The following is a 24,003-nucleotide window of genomic DNA, read 5'->3' on the forward strand; positions in this document are numbered from 1 at the left end:
TCATCTCTAGATTACTTATAGTACCTAATACAATGTAAATCCTATGTAAATAGTTGTTATACTATATTGTTTAGGGAATAATGACAAGAAAAAAAAAGTCTGTACATGTCAAACAACGGGTGCTGGAGAGAGAACTTCCGGGTTTTCCCGATCCGCAGTTGGCTGAATCCGCACATGCCGAACCCACGGATAAGGAGGGCCGACTGTACTGTGAGGTTCTACAAAAAGGTCCAAAATATTCATTAGGTGAAAGGAATCAGTTCTGGAAAGAATAGATTAAATGACTCCACAACCAGAAAGTTCAGCTTTTTAAGCCTTTGGAAAAATTCTGTTCAGTACTGGAAAGATAGAATACGGCATCTGCTGCCAACCAGCCATATTTGAACCCTGTAGCCATCCAGCTATGGAAATGACTCTGATCAATATTCGCTCTGGACCCAAACCAAATACGACTGTCTCCTTCTGTTTGGCTACTTCTAGGCTTCACAAAGATACCAATTGAAGGAGAACTGAAAAACTGATAGTTCTCCAGAAATTGCCTCTATACATCTTTAATTAGTGGAAAGGTATAAAATGGAACCTTAATTACGTGAATAGAGTGTTTCAGGAGATTTTCAAGCTTGTGGACAGACCACCAAGCTGGAATAAAAGAATACAATGGGAGTATGTAAAATCATGGAGGATATGACCAAATAGGATAGATTGAATTGGTTCTCAGGGACAAATGCTCAGGAACTAGGGAGGGAGTCAGAGTTGTATAGTACCACATCAGTCCTTTTGGCCCACCACATCCATGTCAACTCTTTTCCCCATGTAGATAATCCCATTTACCTGCATTGGGTCCAGATCCTTCTGTGGCATGTCTATTTAAATGTCTCTTAAAAGTAGTGATTGTTCCTCACTGTGCTGCCACCTTCCACTGCCACTGTGCAAGTTCCAGAAATCAACCACTTTATATTTTTAAAAAATCCCCTCAATTCCCCTTCAAAACTTCAACAAAATTAAACCTAATCCATCTTATTTTGATTACTTATGCTGTCTATGCCTCTTGCAACTTTATATCATGTCACCCACCCCTCAATTCAATGTTGCCTCAAGGTGTGTGGGCACACACATCTTTTGTTACTAGTGCACTAAGGAATTTAAACTGCGCACAGAAAGTTGTCACCCTCTACCTCGTTGGCATGTTAATTATATTTCACGATCACATTTCGTTTTCTGGTTTCTGATGTGGATGGTGTTGACGATGTGAAGTTTGCGATGATTTGTCTGCAGATTTTAGAACTGGCTTATTTGTACTGTTTTTATTGAAGAAATTATTGATTCACTATGTTGAATTTCAAAGAAGAAAAGGGTGTAAAGTGCAAAAGAACTGCTGGTTCATTTAAAGCGGAATGGTTAATAAAATAGTGGAAACTGCTACACTAAAAGCTCATGAGGTCAGGAACGTGCAGCTATGAGAAATATTTATGTACAATACAGAAATTGGTGTTACCTGCGTGTATTGTCACGATGCAAAATTTGCAAGTGGGAAGAAATGGAGTGATATTTGGAAACTTGACTTTTTAAAAGTGTCATTTAGGAAGCAAATTCAGTGCACAAGTGTTGTTGTCACTGAGCAAAAAAAATCGCACAGCACAAGACTTTTTGCACACACACTGGTCATTACAAATTAAAGAGAGCATTGCTACACTCCTGGGAAAACAAAGCCAAATCAAATCTACTCCCACAACTTACATCCTTCAATTTAGGCAAAATTTTGGTGGATCTCCTTTGTGTCCTTTCCAGTTCAACCTCAACTTTATACAGTGTGGCAACTGAAACTGCACATAATCTCCAAGTACAGTCTAAACCAGTGATTCCCAGATTTTTTTGGGTTACTGCACCCTGGGCTCCCAGATCACATCCTCTCCCTGCCTGGCCATCACATAAAAACTATAAAGAAATTTGATTATGATACACAGTGAATGAAAACAGGAACTGCTAATTCAAAGCCGTGGTAAATAATGGCAAAAATTATTCAAATCTATTTAAAGTCACAAATAAAATTATTTAATTATAGTAAAACAATTTTCAAAGATTTTTAGAGTATACATTATAGAATGTTAACTATTCACTACTCCATTGGTTTTTCACCTTGCAATGAGAAGGATGTGCTTGATGCATTGATACCAGCTTCTCAACATCAGGCTAAATGTCACTCAGGAATTTCAGATCCCCACATTCAGTAGTTTGCAGTCAGTTTTGTTGCTTTGAAAGAAGTTGGGTGACTGCACTGAAACTGTGCTCCACTAAATATAATGTTGGAAGTCAATAAAGAATATCTCAACACTTTTCCCCAGTGTAGGATAGCATTCAGAGATCTCTTTCTGCAAACAAAAGTATCGATACAATTTTTGAACCTCGGCTTCAGCTCAAAGTGATTTTGCAGTGAGACCAGTTTTTTCGTCAATCCTTCCTGTTAACTCCTCATTACAAGTGCTCAGGAATGGACTTATTATCCAATCTGGAATTTGGATCCAGAGAAGATCCTGATAACTCTCTGACATGTCCTTACGCAGCTGACCCAGGTGGGCACAGTATATTTGAGAATCATCTGGTATTCTTTTCTTCCTCTTCCAACTCAGGCTCAGAAATTGGAAAAGTGATGGCCAATGTTAAATTTAAATGGGATTAATTTGGACTGAAATGTGTGGACGACTAATTTGACTTTAAAAAGATTCATATCGTTTCCAATTGAAGATTGCTTTCATTAAACTTAGTGAATAATTTGACAAATAAGCAATGCCATGGCTAACATTCAGTTGATTACTGAATGAGTCTTTTGAACCTTCAAAGAATTCTATCACAGTTTCAATAAGTTCATAGAAGCATCTAAGGCAGTTTTGTTTTGAGAGCCACTATCTTCTGTGTGCAGCAGCAAGCATTCAAAATGTTCATCATTCTCAATACAAAGCTCTTGAAATAGGTGAGAATTGAGACCAGGGGACTTGATTTTATTTACTGCTGTGATAACAGTATTTAAATTATTTGTGCAGCCGATCACTTATACCTTTTGCGACAAGATTTTTGTTTGTGAATTACACAGTGAATAGAAAATATGTTAGGTACAGCTTTTTCTTCCCCAAGAAAGCGATAACCCCACAGTGGCATCCTGTCATTGATGAAAATTCATTACAATGAAAAGGAGATTTGGAGAATGCAATCGTTAAAAGTGTTGTAGGAAGGCAGTCCATTATCTACATCAGGTGTCAGTGCTGATTTTCAGTCAATCAAAAGAACATGGCAGCATACACTGGATGAATTACCCCGTTGACAAATATTAGTAACTAAATCATTTTATTGCACTGTGGTAGTATTGGTAGTGTTCTAATTTGTTACTAAGATGGTAGTTTGACTTTTGTTTGTACTTTTTAACTATTTCCATGAAACTTCAACTAATTGGGGCAACTACTTAATTGGGCCAAAATGTACTGGTCCCAATGTGTCCCAATTGACTGATTCCTCTGCATTTGCTAACTCTGTACGACTTCTCCAAATGTGTCACCTCACACTTGTTGGGATAGAACAAAAATGAAAGAGAAAAGAACCAAAGCATGGATATTGTGATTAGACTCTGGAATATACAGTGTCCATGATTTAACTATGATTCAAAAAGGAATTTGATAAGAAATTGGCAGGGCTATTCTCTTTCTCTCAGCCAGTGCAGGTGGGTAAGGAGAAAGAATAGTGGAATAGAACAAGTTGGATTGCATCCAGGCCATTCAATCTTCTCACTGCTACATCAAGCAGGAGATACAGAAATCCCACACCACCTGGTTCAAGAACAGCCATCTCCTTTCAACTTTTCAGTTGTTGTACCAACTGGCACAACCTTAAATCACTATGTTTAGCAACACTATAACCACTTTGCACTACAAATTCAGTTTAGTTATTCTGGCTTTTCTCAAACATAGCAAATATTTTGTAAAGGAAAGGGGTGAGATTGACGGGAACTTGTATTCTGCCACCATGCTCCCTCACCACAAATTTCCAGGAGAACTCAATTAACCTTTATTCTGTACAGTAGCAATTCACCCATGGCCAAATATTTTAAGTACAGATATTCTACAAACCCCAGAAACCTTTAAGTTTGCTTTAATTCGAGTGGTTTCCAATCTCTAAATAATTTTAGAGATTATTTTAATGAAGCAACATAAAAGCAGTGCCATTTCATGGATTCACAATATAAAACAAGAAAGGTCAGTTTTAATACTCACTTATGAACCCAACGCATCCGTATACCACTGATGAAGTCTGTTCTGTTGGGACCACTGAGGGACTGAATAGCAATGAGCAGCTCAGATCTCGATTTTTGAGCACAGTCAAATGGGAATCTGATGCATTTCTATCTAATTCACCATCTTCATTGGCTGTGAGGTTCTCTCTTTCTGGAGAAAGATTTTGTTTGTAGAGTGATGCTGGTTGATACCTAGCAAGTTTAAAACAAAATCAAATTTCAAAATACATTAAGTATACAATCAGATTTTGCAATCCTACATAAACAACATTTCTGATTACTTATTCCACAATCATCTGCAATCAGTTGGACAAAATTGACTTTATCCCTGGCATTCTAATGATTTTGCTCAGAAGAATTCTGGACTAGTCCTTTTGAAAACTGATGGAAGGTAATGGTTCTTTAATTGAACTTTCAAATACCATTTATCTAAAAAACAATGAACAAAATATCTCCCAGTTCCAGCTCTTTCCGCTTTTTGAAAGATACTGGATACATATTCAATGTATTTTTACAAGAGTCAAAGACTCTCTCATGTCTCATTTTCTCATATTGTGCTTTTTAAAGCTGTTAATATTTCTTCTTTTCACTAGGCGACATCTCTTCTGCACTCCTTTTAATACTACCACATATCTCCTGTAATGTAGCAAACACAACTGTACACAATACTAATATTTTATATATGATATCTTACCTCTTGTACTCAGTGCCTTGGCCAGTGAAAGCAAGCACGTTGAATGCATTTTACACTACCCTATCCATCATTGTTGCTTTTGGGTTGCTATGAACTAGCAACTCAAGGCATCACAATACCGTATATCATTTCTGAAATCTCAATTACTGTACATCTCCTATTAGTATTAGACATCCCAGAATGCATTGCACACCACATGCCACTGTTTTGCCCAATAGGCCCACTAGAGGATCAATCAAACAAAAAAATCCACCTTTTGCCAACAGCAAAACTTGTTCACAAATATAATTGCACCATCTGGATATGGCTCATGGGGCATTCACCTGAAACCTTTTCCAATCACAGTGGTGAAAAGCAAAATGGTGATTTATAGAGGACGAGGTCCTCAGAGGGCATAAACTCAACAAAAGCTATGGGTCACCATGATGTGCTGGGCCTTTCTGCTGAAGTCTTAAGCTGCAGAATTAATTGCATCATTGGCTAAGCTGCTCCCATACCCGTGGAATTTCCCCTTGTTAGGAACTGCCCCATGTTAGGCATTCTCTTTTGAGCAGGCCAGATTAAAGGATTTGATAGGTACAGTATTTAAAATCATGAAATGTTTTGGTACTATTTTCTGAGTCTGCATTGAACAAGTTCCCATTTACACTCATCCTTTACAAAAGGTCTACACGATGAGTTGAATAGCCTTGGTGTTATGAACATAAAAAATAAGTGCTGGAAATCTGAAATAAAAGCAGAGCATATTGGAAACTCAGTAGACAGGAAATACCAATGCCGAGTTATCGTTTCTGGTCATTGACCCTTCATCATGCACAAGTATTTACCTGAGGAGGAGTACACATGCTGCTACCAGAGTGTATGCTAGGAGTGTCCCAATAGACATCATATCCACCAAGGCTTTCAGGTCAAAGAGAAATGCCATGATAGCTGCCAAAAATTCATCAAGATACGAGGAGTTATGTTAAATGTGCATAGAGAAATACATGATCTAGAAATGATTCCTGCTGATATTAATGAATGGCTGCCTAAAAGACACAAGAGACATTTCTATCCACTGTTAACTCCACCACCAGCAGCCTCATTGTTGAGGATTTACACCCCTGCTAAAGTGCAAATGACTACAAATACTCTCCAACAACTTCTGTGTAGTCATTTTAGCCTAGCACAAATGTTATGTAAATCTCTAGAAGATGCGATTGTAAATAACAATATCATTAATATTGTTTGAGAACAGATGCTGGCAAAAAGTTAATCCTGTGTTGTCTGATCTAAATAGTTACATAAAGCTAATCTTTGAGTCTGTTTTATATAACTAATAAAAGCTCCAATACAACATTCAAAATTGGGTTACCTTTAATCTAAAACAGAATCTACTTCTGTGTCAGTCTTAATCAAACTAGATGCTCTGTAATAAGATATCCCGTATGTTAACTGCAGAATAAAATGTTTATTATTGAATGTAGTTAAAAATATTTTTTCAATGAAAATAAAATTGATTGACAGGTTAATACTTATGAGCTGCTGGTGGTTGAAGGTAACCCTTGTCTAAGCATTAATTAACAAATTATAAGGAACGTTTAAACTCAGAATAAAATTCCTCAATCATGCTCACATTTTCTGGAATGGCATGCATTTATTCACAGTAACACAAACAGATATGGAGATCAAAAGCTATGCTATTGTTTCAGCCAGGAGAAAAAAAAACATGAATTCAAAAAATTTTATTTAGCCACGACAATAAATCAATATAATTTCAGGTGGAATGCCAAAACAAATTGTGCTACAATAAATGGGAAAGGAGATATTTCTAATTTAGAGAAACTTCTAATTGAGTGATTTGAAGTTATGAATCATTACTTTGAATTCCAAGTACAAAATACATTATAACATCACTCACACAAGCTAATCAACATTATAATCCACTAATTTTCTACATCCATCTTTAATAGTGGGCATGTAACACATTTCTTCCTCCTCACAAATAACTGATCAACACAGAATCAGAATAGTCTGTGTGGCAACATTTTCCCTTCACCCTTCCTCACTAAGTAACCACTAGAAAACACTAAACTTTACAATTAAGGTATATTAGGAAAAAAAAAACACTGAAGACTTATCTAAGAGTACTGTGAGAAATGATTATGTAGGTAGGATTATTCAACGTGTCTGGTCCTATTTCACTTCATTTGCAAGGATTTATTTGGCATCACTGCATTAAACTTGCCAAATGGAAGATTAACATTTTAAACCAATTAGAATCAAATGGCCTGTCTTGAACTAAACTTGCTGAGAACAGGTTTACACATGAACTGATTTTTTAAAAAAATCTATCAGAATGTTACTGATGTGTAGATTGATTTCAAACCTTTACCCATCACAAATATTCTCTTCCTTACATCTGCAACTCTTTCAGTTTCAATCCTTCCTTTCATTATAACTTCATACAGCCTTCCAAGATCTCTGCATTCCTCAAACTCTATTTTTTGTACATCTTCCACTTACATTGCCTCTCTCCATGAAGACTACAGATCAGCAATCTGGACCAGGAGACTTTACATTTCCCTCCAAAAACCTCTTCAGTTCTCCACAACACTCTGCTTGGAACACCACACAAAACCACCATCTTATAAACTCTTTTCATAATCTTCCTCTTGGGTAATATTTTATTTGAATAATCTTGGAGGCCTTTCCTTTCTGTAAAACCTGCAAGATCTTACTTTTTGTTCTGGGGCCAGCATGCTCTTGACCTTCAATATCCCAACTCTGCTAAATTTGGCCCATTATATGCCAAGAATATTTTAAACCTATAAGATAAAGCTGACAATGATCAAAGTAAGACCACACTGCATTGTTAAGAAACCAAATTATTTGCTTCACATCACAAAATTTATCACTGCAAGGTAAAAATTAAATCAAAGCAAGTGCTTTTAAATTACTGGAATTATTGTTCAATAAAAATAATCATTTCCCAGACTTTTCACAGATCAGTAGTAACTTAATGAGCTGAAAGACTCTTTGATACTAATGCCAGTTTGCTTCAATGGGGCCAGTAAAAAATAGACTTGAATTGAGAACTTCATACATGTCTAGTCTGGCTGTTTATTATAAAAAGCACATTTTCATCTCTTCGTTACTGTTTAATCTCCATGTGAATAAATGCCATTAGCTAGGTATGCTAGGTTATTTTAAAGCATTGTTGAAAGAGGATACATTTTATCCAAAGTGATTTTTATTTCATGAATTCAAGCACTCTCATTAATCTTAGGTATTTGCCAGATTATTTTTTTTAAAAAAGTCACTTATAAAGTGTAAAGGAGATTACAATGTCAATTCATCCCATAGAATTATAATCGTTGCTTCTCTGAACCTGGCATACCTACTTCAAATACAATCCTCACCACCTGATTAATAGAGGCACCAGGATTTTGCATGCTTCAGGGAATAGCACGTCAAGCCCAGGCATGATTTTGAGAGACGAGGTCCCTTTGGGGAAGGGACAAGGTGCATCAGCTTACCAGAGATGACCCCTGATGCCAGTGTTGCAGCAACTGGTGTCTGCCTCTTACTCACTTTTGCCAGAAATTTGAACAGTAAACCATGTTGAGCCATTGCAAACATAATTCTGGGTAAAGGGAACATAGACCCCAACAGGCTAAAAAGAAAAAAGGTGAAAGTTCAAAATAAATCACATTCCGTACTACATACTAGTAATGGATACAATTACCAAATATAGAACGGCTAGTGTCAATGGTCTGGTCAATTTTTTTTTGTTTTGGATGCATTGTCTTTTTTGACTGTCAAGTTGGTGTGTTCATGTTAAAGCAGTATATTTTCACTTTAGGTGCAGAGCTTGGCATTTCCATGTACTAACATGCACTGACTTGGAAAGCAAGACTTCCTGAATCATTTGCCAAATCCCCAACTCAAGATTATCTGGCAAAATCCAAGATGAGTCCTTTGTCACATTAACCAACTTTAGTGACTCATTCAAGTACAAAACCACTTATGCTGGGCTGGCAGGGTGGAGTTACATCCTTAGCAAAGGCGCGCAGGCACCCGTTCCCTCTGCAAGCCTACAGATCACCCTTGGGCAAGGTGTAGCACCTGCTTAGCTCCCCAATCAGGGTCACATGAAGCCATGGGAGTGGATGATGGATGGTCATATGAACAGCCAGTGCATATCACAAGTCCTGGTTACACAACCACTGACACCAAGCAGACAATCTCTGAAGAGTACTGAAAACGACACTGCCCAGAAGAAAAATGTACCGAACATTAATTGACAGGTTATTTGTGGTTGAGTTACAGTTTTAGCAATGGAAACCTCTGGCCAGTCACTGAATTTATAGGTCTGCATCCCCCCACCTAGTACCAGTACCTAATAACATCAACATTATACAGGTTTCCCCCGTCATCCGAAGGTAGAGCGTTCCTATGAAACGGTTCGTAAGCTGAAATGTCGTAAAGCGAAGAAGCAATTACCATTTATTTATATGGGAAAATTTTGTGAGCGTTCACAAACCCAAAAATAACCTACTAAATCATGCCAAATAACACATAAAACCTAAAATAACAGTAACATATAGTAAAAGCAGAAATAAAATGATAAATACACAGCCTATATAAAGTAGAAATACTTTTCCACAATCATTACTGCACTGTTCTCCATACGAAAATCTGGCGCAAGTGCTGTTGGCAAAAACACGGCGCAAGCGCTCTCCAGTAACCTTTAAGCTATGAAGCTGCCAAATCATACCAAATAATACGTAAAAATACACAGCCTATATAAAGTAGAAATAATGTATGTACAGTGTAGTATCACTTACCGGAATCGGGACAGCGCCGAGCACACTTATAATGGTGTGTTAGGCTGAGTCGTTGCAGTTTGGGTGGTACAGTGGCCCCCACCCTCCGGGCCACCGATACCGATCCGCGAAGTATGCAGGGGTGCAGCGGTAGCTGGGAGGCACACAGCACCTTTAAGAGCTGAAACAAACATGCTAATTAATTAGGTGCCGCCCAGCACATAATTGTTGGCCCAGATCAGTGCTGATTTCCGATTGCGTCGTCTCTGATCTGGGCCAACAATTACGTGCCAGGCAGCACCTAATTAATTAGCATATTCGTTTCAGCTTTTTTCTTAAAGATGTGCTGTGTGCCTCCCGGCTACCGCTGCATTCTCCGCAAATCGGTATCTGTCTGTGGCCTGGGGGTTGAGGTGGTGAGACACTGGGGTGTCATCTCGTCATTGTCTGTTTCCATTAGGGCAGGCAGGGTATTTTCTATCTCTGCCCGCCTCGATGTCAAAGGTCGAGGTTCGTCGTCTGCTGTGGCTGATATGGAAGGCTTGCCTGACTGGGGAGCCTTGTGCATTTTTCTATCATACAGTTCTTTGTAAGGACTCAAACCATCCTGCAAGTATCCCCTAAACCTAAGTACCCTTTCAAAATTAAAGTCGTACTTTATCATTGCAGCGAAAATCTCACGCCGTTGCTTCACGTTCAGTTCGCTACTGCATTCGGTTTCGATTGTTATCCTTTCCTCTTCCAACTGCATCAGCTCTTCATCTATCAGATCTTGGCCATGGGATGCCAAAACCTCTTCAACATCATGTTCGTCAGCTTCCACAAGCCAAACTCACTTTGTCCTTACTTCGTTCACCATGATCAAAACGCTTAGTTATGTCTAGTTTAACACTAAGTGTAACACCCTTACGAGCTCTTTTAGACTTTTCCGATACCATAGAACTCATCTTGCTAATGACTGTTCACAGGCACGTGTTTAAGCAATGCCGGCGAGCATGCAGTTCCAAATCCGGGGACAGCGGCTGCTCAGGGCGCGCGCTGCCTTTTACCGCGCGCTGATTTTTTTTTTGTAACAATGAAAACACCTTCTGAAAGCGAAAACGGGGTACTAATGTAGGTCTTTCATAACAGTGAGGTTTCGTAAAGTGAACGTTCGAAAAGCAGGGGACACCTTATAAGTATTCTAAAGGGAGGATGAGGGTACATAATATAGCAACATTTAGTAGGAAGTTAGAGGATTGGGAACCTTTCAACGAACAGAATGGAAACTAAAAAAAAGAGAGAAAAAAAATGAGTTATGAAGGTAAGCTAGCCAATAAAAGGATACCTAAAGATTCTTCAGATATATAAAGAGTAAAAGTGAGGTGAGAGTATATATTGGATCACTGGAAAATAATGCTGAAGAGGTAGTAATGGAGAACAAAAATGGTGGATGAACTGAATAAGTACATATATTGCATAATCCTTCACTGTGGAAGACATTTGAGGGTGTCAGGGTGCAGGAATGAGTGTAGCTGCTATTATTGAGAAAGTGCTTGTGAAGCAGAGAAGTCTGAAGGTAGATGAGTCACTTGAACCAGATGGACTATACCCCAGGGTTCTGAAAGATGTAACTGAAGAGATTTTGGAAGCATTGGACTGCTCCTTTTCACATTATATGTCAACGATTTGGATGAAAGAATTGATGGCTTTGAGGCCAACTTGGAAGATGAGATACGAAGATAGGTGAAGGGGCAGGTAGTGTTGAGGAGCAGGGAGTCTGCAGAAGGACTTTGGAAATGGGCAAAGAAGTGGCTGATGGATTAGTGTAGGGAAGTGTATGGTCATGCACTTTGGTAGGAGGAATAAAGGCATAGATTATTTTCTATATGGGAAGATATTTCAAAACTCAGATGCAAAGGGACTTATGAGTCCCTGTGCAGGATTCTCTGAAGGTTAACTTGCAGTTTGAGTTGGCGATGAGGAATGCAAATGAAATATTAGCATCCATTTCAAGAGGACTAGAATACAGGAGCAAGGGTGTGATGCTGAGGCTTTATAAAGCATTGGTCAGTCTGCACGGAGTATTGAGAGCAGTTTTGGGCCTCTTATCTACAAAAAGACGTGCTAGCATTGAAGATGATCAAAAAAGATTATGGGAATGAAAAGGTCAATGTATGAGGAGTGCTTGTTGGCTCTGGGCCTGTACTCACTGGAGTTTAGAAGAATGGGGGGGAGGGTCTCATTGAAACCTATTGAATATTAAAAGGCCTAAGAGTGGATATGGAGAGGATGTTTCCTATGGTGAATGAGTCTAGGGCATTACCTCAGAATAGAGGGATGTAGAGATGTCCATTTAGAATGGAGATGAGAAGGCATTTCTTAAGCAAGTGAGTCATGTACCTGTGGCTGGGGAGGTCAAGTTATTGAGTATATTTAAAGCAGAGGTTGATAGGTTCTTGGTTAGGGTATCAAAGGTTACAGGGAGAAGGCAAGAGAATGGGGTTCAGAGGGATAATAAATCAGACATCCCACCCTGCAAAAACTCATTTCAGGGAGGTTGCACCATCAACTTGCGGGAAACTCCCGGGAGAGGTGGGATGTCTGCAATGGAGTAGCTCCTTAGCAGCTAGCCAGCTAGTTTAAATAATGTTAGGTATGCTAATGAACGAATGACACCTGTTAAACTCATCTCAACATGTCTTTTACAGTCTTAACCCACCATGGGCAATAGAAAAGTCACTGTTGCAAACAGTGCAGCGAGCAACACTGTCATTATTTTGACCCCTATTAGGCAGGGGTACATTTTAGTGTAGTCTGGGGTGACGTACATTCTATATTTTCTTTTTTTGGAACACTCTGCCATGGTGTGCTCTTACTCTCTCTCTCACTTGCGCGCTCTCTCTCTTGCTTGCGCACGCTCTCGCTTTCGCGCATGCTCTCTCTCGTGGTCACTCTTGCGCACTCTCTTGCTTTCTCTCGCTTGCTCTCAAAAAAATTGATTTCCGTGATATTGTATATAATTTGCGGGCATCAGGGAGCCACTATTAATATGCGGGAGACTCCCAGAACAGGTGGGATGTCTGATAAATTAGCCATGATGGAATGGCAGAGCAGACTCAATGGGCCGAATAGCCTAATTCTGTTCCTATGCCTTATGTCTTATGGACACGTGAGATAATCCTGAGACAAGAGCCTTTAATCTCTATTCAGAAAAGCAGTAGAATTAGGTTCCTGGGAAAATTAGCCAGGTCTTATAATTTGGTCAAGTGTGTCTGCTAAAGGATAAAATTTTAGACATTCTTTCACCATTCCTTGAGAGAAGAGAAAGACCTTACAAGCAGAGGTGCACAGGAAACTCTGACCTAAAAGACAGGTGTGATTAGTTTAAGTTGACGTTGTGGTTGGCACAGATATTGAGGGTTGAAGTGCCTGCTCCTGTACGGTCCTATTCTATGGATAAGTGTAACCAGCATCAATTTCCTCTCCAGAAACAACTCTAACATCAAGGCCCCAAGTACACTCAGTCAGACCCAGTGGACAGGATATGATGTTCGCCAATACCTGATCCCACAGACCTGTGAACTCTGTCATGCCAGGAGATTACACGTGGACAAATTAAAATATTTATTTTATTTATTGACATACAGCATGAAATAAGCACTTCAGGCTGCACTGCCCAGTAATCCCCCCAATTTAACCCTAGCCTAATCATGGGACAATTTACAATTAACCTACCAACTAGTACATCTTTGGACCGAGACAGAAAACTGGAGCACTTGGAGGAAACCCACACGGTCACTGGGAGAAAGTACAAACTTCTTACAGACAGTGGCTGGAATTGAACCTGGGTTGACTACTGTAGAGCGTTGTGATAACCACTACACTACCATGCCACTGCTCAAATCCTCTGCAGAAATGATGTGTTCTCATCAACTTTTGGGAATCCCTCACTGCTCAAGATAGAGAAGGTACATTCAGGATGATACAGAGAACCTCAAGCTGCAGGATCAAGAACATAAACGGCAGGAGTGCACCACATCACAAACTAACCACCCATTTTCCACCTATCTGTGGAAGAGTCCACGGTCTCTAACTAGGCCTCATCAGCCATTTCAGAACCCACATAACCAGACTGAAAAACAAGTCATCATTAATCCTGTGGGAGTCTCAACAGAGAAAAAAAAATGTAACTGCTATCGTCCTTGGCTGCTCCAAGAGCATCTATTGTGAAATGATGTTTTCAAAGCCCATGAGGAAAGAAATTCCAAACTGGGAAGCACATGCAAGTTCTTCTGCAACTCAATAATAAAATTCATGATGATAATGGCAATTCAACAAAAGCACATCAAGGAATATCACTCCTTCATAAAGTTATCCTTTCGATTATAATCTGTCTGCACTGGCAAATTAAAAAAAAAGTTGGTCTTAAAGAAAGCAAGCAAAGCATGAAGTGTACATGGAAATTTAAGTTTGATTTAGCAAAATAATAATGCTCTGACCATTTGACATTTTTGTTCTATATTTGCCCATTAACTCAGAACCCATTTTTACTTTCTATTTGCTCATCCATCCAGCTACAAAATCTCACCTGCAACCAAACCTGATGACATTGTAGCAATAACTGGAGTCTTCGTCTTAGAACTGACGTGGGCTAAAACTTTGAAAAGCAACCCATCTTCAGCCATAGCATAGATTACGCGAGGCATGGGGAAAATGGAACCAAGCAGACTGAATGAAGAGGAAAGACATGCACAATGCTGCAAGTCAGAGTCACATGAGGTATACAGTAAACCAATGAAAATTAACCTCACCTTAGGGCTCTACACAAGTTCCTAATTTCTCCTAGTCGAGTGGAAAATGTGTTGCATAATTCACATAAATTTGTTCTTCACAATAAAAGGTCATTTTTTAATGAGGGAATATATTTTTACATCAAAATACAGTATATTGGACTCTCTCAGTACCTAGTGGAAATGGTACTGAATTAGTGTAACTTTAAGGCATTGAATTCACTGCCAACCACCATCTCATTAACTGACTATAATCAGGATGTTGCAGTCGGGACTGAATTTGGTCAGTGCAAGTGATTAAAGAAAAGGGCTCTGACAGTAAATATAGGTATTAGGCAACAATGATTGTGGCTGCTTGTAATACCACTCCTACAGAATAATTTCACATCCTGAATTCCTCTACGTTCATACACTGAATGGCTGCTGAAGCAAGGTACAGGGAAAGGGGTGCAAATGCAATCACCCGACTTTCCTCCGGCAGTTTATGCTTCAGGGGAATAAGCCAAATTAAAATTATAGAAGGGGCAGGTTAGGGCAAATCAGGATAAACCCCTGAAACAAAGTAAGCTTACAATGTTATTCAGAGTACAGGTCAGAGGATCAGAAATTCAGTGCTGCTTAGACTACATTCACCTTTTTATTTTTTTAAATGGTACTAACTCCCAGTCCTCTAATCTGTTGGCACCAACGACAATAGCTTCAGCATTGATGACCGCAGGGAGTTATACAAGAGTTGTTCAAAGGAACTCCATCTGTGTTAATGCAATCAATTAGCAATGAAAACTTTATAATTTTATTTAAGATGGAGGTTTCAAAGTTCTTTGTTTGTATTAATAGATAAAATAGTGAAAATACTGGGCATACTATACCAGTACAACAACATTGACCAAATGAGGTTTATAGGCATTCTTGTTAAAACAACACTTATGCAGAGCCCTGCAGTGTAATCACTTAATAAAAATTAGTTTGATTTGATTTCATTCAAGTGTGGAAAGAGAAATTATGTTAGTTATATCCAAACGTTTTAGAAAATGTTTCTCCTTAACATCAGGAAAAAGATGTAACTTAAATTGCATACAGGTAACATGGGGTGAACTTAACTACTACTGTTGAATTGTAAATTTGACTTAGATCAGAAGCTACCAATTACATACCCTTCTTAATTTACTCTTCCATTGATAATTAAATAAAATCAGGTGGGTTATATAACTGGCGATCATAATCTCCTATTGATTACCTGGCAGAGAAAATTACCTTATATTTCTTTGATTTTTTGAATTTATTGCGGCCAGCTAAATCCTAGTGACTGGAACAAATCTAACCTATCAATTCAGCAAAATGTTTCATGTATTCTGCTACATAATCTGAATTTTACATACTATATGTTAAACTGCATAGAGCGACTCGGAGGTATTCCTTATACAGTACTGTATACTTAAACTAGAAAGAAAGTTGTGTTCTTGTCAGCTTGCTTCACGTGTGAAGCAGCTGGGATCCACCTCACCATCTCCACCTCAAGGGCTTCAGTTCAGGGTGAGAAGAGAATCACTGGCGAGGGAAAGCCTCTCCACCAAAGCTTCATATTAAAAATCTGAACCCTCTTAGTAATGGGAATGGAAGGGTGGCTGACTTATGTACACCTTGCTGAAGTTGGCAGATTCACCACACCATTTTAAAATACTGATTTTTGAATTCATTTTTATCTTAGCTCAATAATATGAGAGAAGTTACTGCTATTCATAAACAAAGTCAATTAAATTGGTGATACTTTTGGATCTGCAGATTACTGGAAGCCATTTTTTCCCCCAAATGGTGGAAGGTTCTTTCTGATTAAATATTCAGTCTACTATAAAGGAAAACAGGATTTACAGTTTAAACTAAAAAGAAATTGTTCATCACCAGTTTCAAACAACTTGGACATTTGACAAAACAAACTTTGATTATAATATACACATTAATGCCACAAAGCAAAGCTTTGGCAAACACAAGTACACAAAGAAATTTGCAGATTAATCTAGAGATGATACCTGAACCAAATCTGTACAGCACAACACTAAGTTAAAGCAAAACAAAACTGTTATAGATTATACCATGTAAACAAATGCAAAGAAATACCAGGACCTTTATTTATTTAGAGATACAGCATGGTAGAGACTCTTCCAGCCCAACGAGACAGCGCTGCCCAGTGACACCCATGTGACCAATTCACCTACTAACCCGTACATCTTGGAAATGTGGGAGGAAACCAGAGCACCCTGAGGAAACCCACGCAGTAAAGGGAGAATGTACAAACTTTTTATAGACAGCAGCGGGAACCGAACCCAGGAGAATTAAAGCTGGAAAATTACAACCGTAATCCTCAGCAACAGCATACTTGGCTCAAAGCATGTCTGATAAATGTGCATGCCGCTGCACAAAATGCAATATCAGGGTCCGAGAGCCATGTGACTCATTTCAGCCTCCATCTCCCCTTTTTTTAAAAAAAAAAATTCCAACACAAAATTATGTAAAGGTACACACAGGAAAAGGGCATGGTAGTAAAGCTGATTAATTGGTCATTGGTTAAAGGGCAGACTACTGTAACTTTGAAAATATTAATACACACAAAACGCTGGATGAACTCAGCAGACCAGGCAGGATCTATGGAAACGAGTAAACAGTCAACGTTTTGGGCCAAGACCATAGACACTGCCTGGCCTGCTGAGTTCCTCCAGCATTTTGTTTGTATTACTTGGTTTTCCTGCAACTGTAGATTTTCTCGTTTGTAACTTTGAGCAGGCAGCTTAGATGGCTGGTAGGTGCATTTGTTGTAGAAGATAATCAGTTGGTTAAATAGACAGAGTAATAGTATACATTTCTGAATCTTCAAATGCGAGGTGACGCATTTAGGGAGGACTAATATGGCTAGGATATACACAATAAATGGTAGAGGTCTTGGAAGTAGTGACAGATGGTGAGGGGGTGGAAATCTTGGCATAAATATCCAAAAGATCCCCAAAATCAGCAGCACAGATAGACAAGATAGTTAAGGAGGTATATGGGATCACTGCATTCACTGGCCAGGGCACAGAATACAAGAGTGACAGGTATTATAACTATTCGTTAGGGCATAGTTCTGGTTACAACACTCTGGGAAAGATGTGACTGCACTGGATGGGATACAGACAAGATTCACCAAGATGATGCCTGAGATGGGGCATTTTAGCTTGGTGGAGAAATTGAAAGTATGCTGTATGCTTTCTTTACCTGCCTATCTACTGTATTTGTGTTGGCTCTTTTAGTGAGCAATGGACATGCATGCCAACATCCCTCTATGCTTCAGTGTTTTCAGGTGTTCTGCCAGTTACTGAATTCTTTCCCCTTAAATTTGATCTCCCAAAGTGCAATGCCCCACGCTTCTCCAGGTTAAATTCCATCTGCCATTTCTCTGACCACATTTCCAAATGGTCCATATGCTACTGAATTCTTTGACAACCTTCTTCACTATCCACAACTGCCAATTTTTGTGTTATCTACAAACGTATTGATCAGGCCACATTTTCATCCAAATCATTTATAATGAAAAAAATCAATGTCCTTCTGAAACACCGCTGGTCACAGATCAGTGTTAATACCCTTCCACCACGACCCATCATCTTCTATGGCTAAAATAAATTTGAATCCAATCTACTAAGATTGTATATATCCCATAATCTCTTGGAGTAATTTGCCACGTAGGCCTTTGTCAAAAATGTCACTAAAATCCATTACATGGCAACCACTGCCCTATCCTTAATGACCTATGCCACCTCCTCAAAAATAAAACTCTATCAAGTTTGTGAGACATGACCTTCCCATCACCTACAGAAAGCTACGCTGACTATCCCCATTAAATCCATGCTCTTCCAGATGCAAATAGATCTTCTCCACAAGAAACTTTTCCAATAATTTCCCTAATGCTAATGTAAGGCTTACCGGCCTATAATTTCCTGGTTGGTTTCTAATGCCCTTCTTAAACATTAGCTATTCTCAGATACCCTGGAGGCCTCATCTGTGGCTGAAGAGGATACAAAGGTTCTAGACCATATCAATCTCCTTTCCTTCCTCACTTAATAGCTCCTGAAGAGCATCAAGGTAAATAAGTCTCTGGGGCCATTAGAATTTCAGCATACCACTCCCTGATCTAGCTATCCGCTATGTCCTTCTCATCGGTGAGTTTCTATATCTCTTTAGGAAGCAGGTAAGTAAAAATATAAGCACGAGAAAGTCTGCATATGCTGGAAAAACTCAGGTAAGTCAGTCAGGCAGCATCTATGGAAATGAATAAACAGTCGACTTTTTGAACTGGACTTCTTCAGCATGGGAAAGGAAGGGGGGAAGAATAAAAGGTGAGGAAGGAGAAGGGAGACAGTTAGAAGCTGAAGCAGAGGGGTAGGAAAGACAAGGGCTGGAGAGGAAGGAATCCAGCTGGAGAGGAGACTGCACCATAGAATAAAGGGATGGAGGAGTGGAGCCAGGGGGAGGTGATAAGCAGATGAGAAGAGGCAAGAGGCCAGAGTACAAATAGAAAGGGGGGGGTGGAGTGGTGGGAAGGGATTTTTTTAAATATAAAACATGTGGGTGCCCATGGCCACCCCACGAGACTGGAGGAAGTGGGAGGAACTGAAGGAAAATTTGTTGAGAGTGAGGACCAGTTCTGCCAGAAGGAGGAGGGTGCTGGTGGAGGTGAACTGGTTAGAAAAAAGTCCAGGAATTTGGCAGTGGCAGATTCAGTCAACTGGCTAAAGATGGCCTTGTTTTCAAATTACAACAGAAAAGCCTCGAAATAATGGTCATGCATAGAAGAAGGTAAGTTTAAATAGAAGTTGATATTGAAAGTATACGAAAGAATTTAAATTAGTATAATTTAGGAAATAAAGGAAATTGTGTATTCCGTAAACAGGTGCTGCACATACTGTTAAACATAAAGTTTATGGATAAGCCACTTCCTCACAGCCATTACATAATTTTACACATGATCAGATGAAACAAGTTCAACTTGATTACAAAATTATTTTGTACATGAAATATTCCAATTGAGAGTGGGGAAAGGAGCAGAGATTCTGCTTTATGTAGGAATGCTGTACCAAAAGCTATTCCGATGATGTACTCACAAGTTGGACAATTATTTTCATACCTTGTTGACAAAGCACAGAGAGATCCGACAGCCACCAGGTATTTTGCAGGGCCCCAGCCGATATACTGAAAGGCAACAGGAAGTGGGCTCCGAGCGTCCAGCAAGTAGTACGGCATCATGAGGGTGAGCGCAGCAGAAACTCCAAAGTAAGCCAGGAAGCACACCAAAAGGGAAGTCACAATTCCAATGGGAATAGCCTTTTGAGGATTTTTCACCTCTTCACCTAGAATGGTAACAAGGAACATTTTGTGGCTTGCATACAAATAATTACCACTGAATAGTGAACCTTGTTGATTGGTTAAAGGTCAGTAAAAAATAAAGATATGTCACAGAGCTGCCCTCCGTCATGTTATTTTGCCAGAAGTGCAGTAATAGATGTTTATGTTATAAGCAATGAATTTCTGATGGTGATTGCACTGCACTTTTGATAATAAATACGAAGTACTTGGATCAAAAGAACAGCGATGCAAATAAGGAAAAACAGTAACACTGGATGAGGGAGCAGAACATCTGGCTTTTTCTGTAGCAATGACAAGATGGGAGAGATGGCAAGTAATGCTATGTTTAGTGTTGTAGCGTGAATGAAATCACTGGAGAGACAGAGTTACTGGCAGCTACTTTATCCGACAAAACAAGGTACAACAAGCATCATACGGAGACCCTTTGGTGGAAAGGTCTGCTAGCCCAAAGTGGGCTTGATATTAATTTGCTAAACACAAAGGGCAATCCCTATTTACAAAGTATAGACAATGCATAGACAATGCTTTCTTTTGAAGCTACATACACGACATCACACCTTCTAACTTCATCCTTTCCTCCTGATGCCTGCATGTCTGGGTTGGTACTCACAGCCTTTAAGAATGCAAGTTAAAGCCACAATACATTTATTTGTGTTTTTTTTACGTGCTAACATAGAGGAGAATTCATATTTATAAAGTATAGATAATACTGTCTTCGAAACTACAGTATCTGGTCAAACTACGGCGTCAGCAGTGTCTGGTATTCACAGCTTTTAGGAAATGCATTGTGAACTCAATCCACAGTACTTTGTCAAGCAGAAGACTGGAGGCCAAAGTCATTTAAGTGAAAATGAATCATCTACCCAAAAACTCACTCTAACACTTAGAACATAAATGAAACAGTTAATAAAATTTGTAATGAAATTAACTTCTATCCAAAAGAAGCAGAATTTCAAGGACAGCACAAAATTTAAATTTATGGGGCATACATGCACACAGAAGCGAAAAAGGATAGATTTACATTCAATAACCTGTAGTTCCTCGTGAATTTGATAATAAAAATCCATCCCTTTCTTTCTAAATTTAGGAATCAAATACAATTCTTCTTGGTACACAAGTTTCATTTGACAAAAAGAAACAACATTTCGGAGAAGTGTTCTTGTGCTGCTGGCTGAGCAGGAAAAAGGCAATCATAATTGTATTTTGCAGTTACTGGAACAAAACATTGTACGGGCAATGGGAAACCTTACTGTTAAACTACCCATGTTTTACTTCACCTGTTAAGCAGTCATCTTACTCAAAACCACATGTGACCAAGAAACAACAATGATTTTAAGTTTAGAAAAGTAATTACACATACAAGATCCTCCTCAAACGGGCCAAAATATTAGAGGGTAATGACAGACATAGCCCTTAAGTGCACATCATTACTGGAGTTCAGTTATATTTGAGCTCTCTCAATAAGTAGAAAGTCACATACGAAGAGAGCAACTAGAGTGAATAAGGGTTAGGGTATTAATGCCCAAACTCGTACACCCTTTATTTATGCTACTCTAGTAGAGTGTGAAATCACTGGATTTACCTCTGGAAATGTCCAAAATTGCCACTGCATATAGTAGATTATTGTTACATAAAGAAATACATTAAATAATGATGTGATAAATAAAAGGTTGGTTCTTACCTGTAGTGGCAATACAGTCAAACCCAACAAAAGCATAAAAGCAGGTAGCAGCACCAGCTAATGTTCCACTTAATCCATATGGTGTAAAACCACCCACACCATAAGTGCTGGTGACATTCTCTGCAGATGAATTGCTATGAAATGGAGACAAAATATACATTTTGTTTACTCTATAAACTCAACTTTACTCGGATAAAAATCATTTCAAACACAAGATGCATGGAATGCGTGGGAAACACAAAACACTCGCATGGGATTTAGTTAAATTTGTGTCTATATGATGAAACAAGTTTCCAATTTATGTCAGCATGTTTGAAACCAATATAGGATGCCACAGTTACATAGTCTAAATAGTTAATACTTTTATCACGATTTTTGATCCATTGTTTTTGTTCTAACAATTGTCTAGCTGGCACCAAGCTGGTGTGAGACATCTCACTGCCCTCAGGTTGTAAAAAAAAATCTGCTCCTTTTAATCATTATAGGTTTAAGAAGTTGAGTCCAGCAATGCACGCCACATGACAACAAATGTTTGTGCATGCCATTTTGGGCACACATGCCACAGGTTTGCCATCACTAACTCAGTGCTTTTTATTAAAACCCCAACAATTTCTAAAAATTTTAGTCCTTTGAAGTTACAGTATGCAATACAAAAATAAATGTCTGGGTCAATGTTGTTTTTGTAACATAACTATAAGACATAGGAGTACAATTAGGCCATTCAGCCCATCGAGTCTGCTCCTCCATTTCATCATCATCCCTCTCAACCCCATTTTCCTGTCTTCTCCCCATCACTTTTGACGCCTTTCCTTGACACCACAGCAATACAGAGGTTAGCGCGACGCTATTACAACTTGGGACTTGAGTTCAGAGCTCAATCCTGGTGTCTAAGGAGTTTATACATCCTGCTTGTAGAACATGTAGGTTTTCCCTGGGTGTTCCTGTTTCCTCCCAAAGTCCAAAGTAGTACTGGGTAGGTTAATTGGTCATTGTAACCTGCCCTGTGATTGGGTTAGTGTTAAATTGGGATTGCTGGTCAGTGTGGCTAATGGGCTGGAAAGGCCCATTCAGCATTGTATATCTAAATTTTTAAAAAAATAAATCAAGAACCTTTCAAACCTCCGCTTAAGATATACTCAAGGACTTGGTCCCCACAGCTGTCTGTGGCAATGAATTCCACAGATTCACCACCGTCTGACCAAGGAAATTCCCTTCATCTCCATTCTAAATGGAGATGTATTCTGAGGCTGTGCCTTCTGGTCCTAGACTCACACACTACAGGAAACATCCTCTCCACATTCACTCTATCAAGGTCTTTCAACATTTGATAGGTTTCAGTGAGGTCACCCCTCATTCTTGTGGATTCCACTGAGTACAGGCCTGAAGCCAACAACTGGACCTCATCTAGTAACCCTTCCATTCATGGTATCAGTCTCGGGAACCTCCTCTGAACCTACTCCATTGTCAGCACGTTCCTTCTTAGATAAGGGGAACGAAACTGCCCATAATACTCTAAATGAGGCCTTACCAGTGCCTTATAAAGCATAAACATTACATCCTAGTCATCTCAAAATGAATGCTTTTCCTTTTAATTAACCTATATTTGCTCTCCTGACCACTGACTAGGTCTGCAAATTAACCTTTAGGGAATCCTACATAAGGACTCCCAAGTCCCTTTGTACCTCAAGAGTTTTGAATTTTCTTTCATTTAGAAAACAGTCTACTCTTCCATTTCTTCTACCAAAGTGCACAACCATACACTTCCCAACATTGTATTCCATCTACCACTCTTTTTGCCTATTCTCCCAATCTGTTTAAGACCTTCTGTAGCCTCTCTGCTTACTCAACACTATACGCCTGTCCACCTATCTTCTGCTCCCAACACTCAAATTTCTGGCATACTGCTAGTGTCTTCCACTGATGACTGATGCAAAGTACTCAAGTTCATCTGCTATATCTTTGTACCCCATTACTACCTCTCCAGTGTCATTTTCCAAGCAGTCTGACATCCACTTCACCTTTCTTTTACTCTTTATATATCTGAAAAGTGTTTTTGTATCCTTTTACATTACTTGTTAGCTTACTTTCATATTTCATCTTTTGTCTCCCCTTGTGGCTGTTTTAACCTCCCTCTGCAATTGGATCCTGGACTTCATAATCGGAAGACCACAATCTGTGTGGATTGGTGATAACATATTCTCCTCACTGACGATCAACACTAGCACACCTCAGGGGTGTGTGCTTAGCCCACTGCTCTACTCTCTTTATAATCACGACTGTGTGGCTAGGCATAGCTCAAATACCAACTACAAATTTGCTGACTATACAACCATTGTTGGTAGAATCTTAGGTGGTGACGAGAGGGCGCACAGGAG

General features: G+C 39.1%; 1 protein-coding gene and 1 long non-coding RNA gene across 6 annotated transcripts in view; one reads left to right on the forward strand and one right to left on the reverse strand.

Moving 5' to 3' along the window:
* Positions 1-14,549, forward strand: part of LOC140195043 (uncharacterized) — a 46,905-nt gene extending 32,356 nt beyond the window's left edge. Inside the window, exon 4 of the long non-coding RNA XR_011885346.1 lies at positions 14,338-14,549. This is a non-coding gene — a long non-coding RNA (uncharacterized lncRNA). The remainder of the gene's footprint in view (positions 1-14,337) is intronic.
* The window catches only part of slc7a2 (solute carrier family 7 member 2), a 140,911-nt gene that overhangs the window by 18,200 nt on the left and 98,708 nt on the right, over positions 1-24,003 (reverse strand). For 4 of the 5 annotated variants that reach the window (XM_072252640.1, XM_072252641.1, XM_072252644.1 and 1 more), the window contains 5 exons: positions 21,629-21,762; positions 19,709-19,931; positions 14,352-14,491; positions 5,801-5,903; positions 4,260-4,471 (listed from right to left, as the gene is read on the reverse strand). In XM_072252640.1, coding sequence (XP_072108741.1) covers positions 4,260-4,471; positions 5,801-5,903; positions 14,352-14,491; positions 19,709-19,931; positions 21,629-21,762 — 812 coding nt within the window. The remainder of the gene's footprint in view (positions 1-4,259; positions 4,472-5,800; positions 5,904-14,351; positions 14,492-19,708; positions 19,932-21,628; positions 21,763-24,003) is intronic. The other variant, XM_072252645.1, reaches the window with a different exon arrangement.

This window comes from Mobula birostris, chromosome 3, assembly GCF_030028105.1.
Source record: "Mobula birostris isolate sMobBir1 chromosome 3, sMobBir1.hap1, whole genome shotgun sequence".
NCBI classification, from domain to species: Eukaryota; Metazoa; Chordata; class Chondrichthyes; order Myliobatiformes; family Myliobatidae; genus Mobula; species Mobula birostris.